At 43.9% G+C, this 4,863-nt stretch overlaps 1 protein-coding gene across 1 annotated transcript; it reads right to left on the bottom strand.

Annotated features, from left to right (window-relative positions):
• Window positions 1–3,331: 3,331 nt before the first annotated feature.
• LOC127344503 (elicitor-responsive protein 1) lies at window positions 3,332–4,598 on the bottom strand. The gene is made up of 5 exons (XM_051370795.2): window positions 4,375–4,598; window positions 4,199–4,264; window positions 3,956–4,094; window positions 3,728–3,869; window positions 3,332–3,637 (listed from the first exon to the last, which is right to left on the bottom strand). Exons 1-5 carry the CDS (start codon window positions 4,439–4,441, stop codon window positions 3,584–3,586), a joined length of 468 nt encoding a protein of 155 aa, XP_051226755.1. The 5' UTR covers window positions 4,442–4,598; the 3' UTR covers window positions 3,332–3,583.
• Window positions 4,599–4,863: the final 265 nt, after the last annotated feature.

Raw genomic sequence — 4,863 nt, 5'->3', positions numbered from 1 at the left:
TTATCAACCTTGATTGATGAGCTAGAGGCGCTGGCTGAGGTGAGACTGTTGTCTCCGCATGAGATTGAACTTAAGAATCAGTCCAATGCGCAGAGAGCAAGTCTCCTTCACGAAGAGGAACTCAAATGGTATCAACGTTCCAATGCCCAATTCATATTGGAAGGAGACTCAAATACGCGATATTTCCATGGCATAGCCAATGGGAGACATCGGAAAAAACGTATTCACTCTCTTATTCAAGATGAAGGGTTGATTGAACGCCATGAGCAACTCAAATCTTACATTACAAATTATTATAAAGGCTTGTTTGGTCCTCCGGATGAAAGTTCACTTTCTCTAAATGAGGACTTAACAGCTGATATACCCCAAGTTTCTATAGAGGAAAATGGCTTACTAACTGCACCTTATTCCGAGGAAGAAGTGCAGAAGGCCATTTTCCAAATGGAATGCAACAAAGCACCGGGTCCTGATGGCTTTTCAGCAGAGTTTTATCAAACTTTCTGGGAAACTATTAAAGTGGATCTTCTAGATTTGTTCAGTGCTCTGCATATGGGACAACTAGAATTATTTCGTCTAAATTTTGGTGAAGTAATCTTGTTACCGAAAGTTAATGAGGCAGAAAGGATTCAACAATATAGACTTATTTGCCTTTTAAACGTAAGTTTCAAGATTTTCACGAAAGTGACCACCATTAGACTTAATACGGTTGCGGATCATGTCGTTCAGCCTTCACAAACCGCTTTCATGCAAGGAAGAAATATTCTTGATGGAGTGGCGGTTTTGCATGAGACGGTACATGAGATGCATGCTAAGAAATTAAATGTTATTTTGAAATTAGATTTTGAAAAGGCTTATGACAAGGTCAAGTGGTCTTTCCTACAACAGACTCTCAGGATGAAAGGTTTTTCTCCTGAATGGCGCGCTTTAATAAATGATTTTGTGTATGGAGGTAGTGTGGCAATTCGGGTTAATGATAACACCGGCCATTATTTCCAAACACGAAAAGGGTTACACCAAGGGGATCCGTTATCACCTATGTTATTTAACATTGTGGTGGATATGCTGGCTATACTCATAGAGCGGGCCAAGTCTGATGGTCAAATTGAAGGGGTGATTCCACATCTGGTTGATGGTGGTTTATCTATTCTTCAATATGCCGATGATACAATTCTATTTATGGATCATGATCTCGAAAAAGCTCACAACCTGAAATTAATCTTGGTGGCTTTTGAGCAGTTGTCGGGATTGAAAATTAATTTCCATAAAAGTGAATTGTTCTGTTTCGGTGATGCCCAAGATGATACAGCTCTCTATACAGAGTTGTTCGGTTGTGGGCAAGGCCAATTTCCTATTCGCTATTTGGGTATTCCGATTCACTACCGGAGACTCACGATTGCTGAATGGAAAATAGTAGAAGAAAGATTATAGAAGCGCCTTAGTAGTTGGAAAGGCCAATTGCTATCACTGGGAGGAAGATTGGTACTCATTAATTCGGTACTGACAAATATGGTACTGTATATGTTATCATTCTTCCTGTTGCCAAAAGGAATTCTGCATAAACTCGATTATTATCGATCCAGATTCTTTTGGCAAGGTGATAGCGAGAAAAAAGAAATATCGACTGGTTAAATGGAGTGTAGTTTGTAGTCCCAAAGATCAAGGCGGGCTTGGAGTTCATGACCTGGAGGTCCTTACCGAGGATGGGATTTGGCAAACTATTCTTCGGAGAAAGTATATCGGCTCCAAGACGTTATCTCAGGTGGTTTGGAAACCTAGAGATTCACACTTCTGGGCTGGTCTAATGGCGACAAAAAATGTCTTTTTTCGTCATGGTACTTTCTCAATTAAGAATGGAACACAGATACGATTCTGGGAAGATGCTTGGTTAGATAATGCACCTCTAAGTGAACAGTATCATGCGTTATATAGTATCGTTCGTCGCAAAGGAGATACCATTGCCACAGTAATGGCTACCTCTCCACCGAATGTGACGTTCCGACGTGTTTTGCTGGGACAAAGGCTACTGGCATGGAATGCTTTAATTCATAGGTTGGGGATGTTAACCTGTCGCTTGAACTAGATGAATTTAGGTGGAATTTACATGTAGATGGCTCTTTCTCGGTAAAATCTTTATACAGCGTCATACTTCATTCTGATTTACCGGTTGATAATAATAAGAAAATTTGGAAGATGAAGATACCATTAAAAATAAAAATATTTGGATGGTATCTTCGTCGAGGAGTCATCCTCACCAAAGACAATCTTGTTAAGCGGAATTGGCACGGAAGTACTCGATGTGTTTTTTGTCATCATGATGAAACTATTAAACACCTCTTCTTCTGGTGCCAATTTGCGAGATCTATTTGGTCTGTCATCCAAGTAGCGTCTTTGGTAATTGGCTTCATGGAATAGATTCAAGGTTCAAGTTGCTTCTTAGGGTGGGGGCGCTAGCAGTTATCTGGGCGCTTTGGCTGAGTAGAAATGACAAGATTTTTAATGACAAAAATTTCTCCTTGTTGCAGGTCATCTACAGATGTACAGCGATTCTTCGTTCATGGTTACCACTTCAGCGCATGGAGAACCGAGACCTATTTACGGAGGTCTGTACACGATTGGAGGCTACGGCGAGGGATACTTTTTCCCTACATGGGTGGCAGCATAGTCTACGGATTGAAGCCCCACCCACACCTTAGGCGATATATGATTCATCGTTCCGATATGTATTTCGCCTAGATATTTTTTTAGTTTGGCATCTTTTTTTGAACTTGGGACTCAAAAACGGCTGTGTGCATCCTGGTTATGCAGAGGCTGGATGTAATTGCTTTCCCAAAAAGTAATAAAGCATCCTTTATCAAAAAAAATTCAGCATGGCGCCCAATGCGCAGCCCGTTGACTCATTTTCTTCCTTTTTTTGGTCAAACGGAGATTAGGCTATCGTTTCTTCTTTCTCCGACCTCCTCCGGTGAAATACGGTTGATGGAGCCAATCAAAGGACGCTGCTTGGAGGGATGAAAACACACACACACAGAGATGGCGTGTAGTTAGGCTTTTCTGCTCGAAGTTCTTTGGATTTCCTGAGCTTTTTCCTTTTTCGTGGAGGGATAAATATATTAGGCTTTCGTTTAGTAGGGGAGCTACCACCCCCTGTTGGCGGTGATACCTGTGGCTCGGGCTTTCTTGCCCTTTCTTCTATATATTTAGTACACCTTTCAGGATGTATTCTCGAAGAAAAAAAAACACACACAGTAAGGAAAACCATAGAGGGTACATGAACGCGCCCCGGCCTCTCTGCATCAACAAGCATTTCAAAAAACAAAAACAAAAACAAGCATTTCAGCAATGGACAAAGTGTTCTAGTTTTAAAAGAATCAGAATTACAATTTAACGGACTTGAGGACCCTAACTTGTTCTAAATTCCGACATACATCTAAACAGCTACAAAGGCGGCATACATACACGTGGAATCACATCGATCACAGGCAGAAGACGCCATTGGTATAGCTTGCAACATTACGTCCTTGCAACATTTAACACTAAAAAATGCTACTTATGTACGACCGAACCGGGAATCACAACACATCTTCTAATCACGATAGCTGTGCACCCAGCCTCCAACCTGTACTCCATCCTCTTCAACCTGACATCGGGAATCAACATGGAATCAGAACTCACATTCCCACGAGTGATCTCCAACGAATTGAACAAAACCATGGGTAAATTTCTTTACCTTTGTGGCGGCGGTGAAGGTGATGCCAACTTTGATGGCGCCGTGGTACGAGTTGTCCGCCGTGACCACGCTGTACTTGGCCGGGCTCATCTCCGACTTGCCTTTCTCCATGCCAATGCTGATCACATCAGTTACGTTGATCCTGCAATGGACAGTACAGATATTTGATTCAGATTCTTTTGCTTTTCTGGCGGGATCAACAGCTATATATGGGAGTAGCGTTCTCACGTTGCTTGGCCGAGGAAGTCGTCCCTGGAGAAGTTGTCGTGGTCCATGATCCGGAGCACGAGCTTGTGCTGCACGTTGGGCGCGGTGGAGCTGATCTGGAACTTGAGCACCTCGTTCCAGCTCGGGTTCCTGCCCGCGTCTGCATTACATCCAACACGGTTAGTTTCGGTTAGGAAAGATGACAAGTAGTGTTCCTCATCGACTGAGGATTCACAATCAGAGATTTGCGGAAGGACTTCGAACCTCGGGCGGTGCTGCTCTTGCGCTCCTGGCTCCGGTATTGCACGATCACATATGGGTCGATCTTCCCTGCAAGTAGAAGTAAAAGAAGATCGATGAATCTCCGTCCCCGAGCGGGCACAAATTCTAGGCCAGAATAGACCAAGAACATTGGTGTGGTGGTAATTTGACGGACTCACCTAGAAAATCGGTGCCGGCGAGGCCCTTGGCGTCGACGAGATGCACCTCCAGAAGACCACGCCCCATCGTCTGTCTCTCGATCTCCTCTCAAACCCAACGACTATCTTCTCTGACTCTTCTCTCCCGGACGGCTGCTCTCTCTTCTATAGAGACTTTGGTTCGTCCGGGTCTCTCGGCCGTGCTCTGATCAGTTCGCGTTTGGAATTGAGATACCACCAGCCGGCGCGGGCCTCCCTATTTATGTGCATTTGCTTTCCTTGGCTGGCCCTTCTCATAACAAGTCAAAACTTTGGAGCCGTCGCTAACGCGATAAATCCTTTACCTTTCTAGACTGATAGGACCAGTTCAAGCCTCCTTCGGCCATTCCCTTTGCGCACGAAAAGAAGGTGGAGCTTTCACTGTTCCTGTTCTCGAAGAGTAGTTCCGTGCTGCTAGCTGCTACAGTTTCCAACATCTTCCTGGAAATGGGCTTCCCTCTAGCCGTTCAC

Source organism: Lolium perenne, chromosome 3 (assembly GCF_019359855.2).
Source record: "Lolium perenne isolate Kyuss_39 chromosome 3, Kyuss_2.0, whole genome shotgun sequence".
Taxonomy (NCBI): Eukaryota; Viridiplantae; Streptophyta; class Magnoliopsida; order Poales; family Poaceae; genus Lolium; species Lolium perenne.
This window is presented reverse-complemented; position numbering and strand designations above follow the sequence as displayed.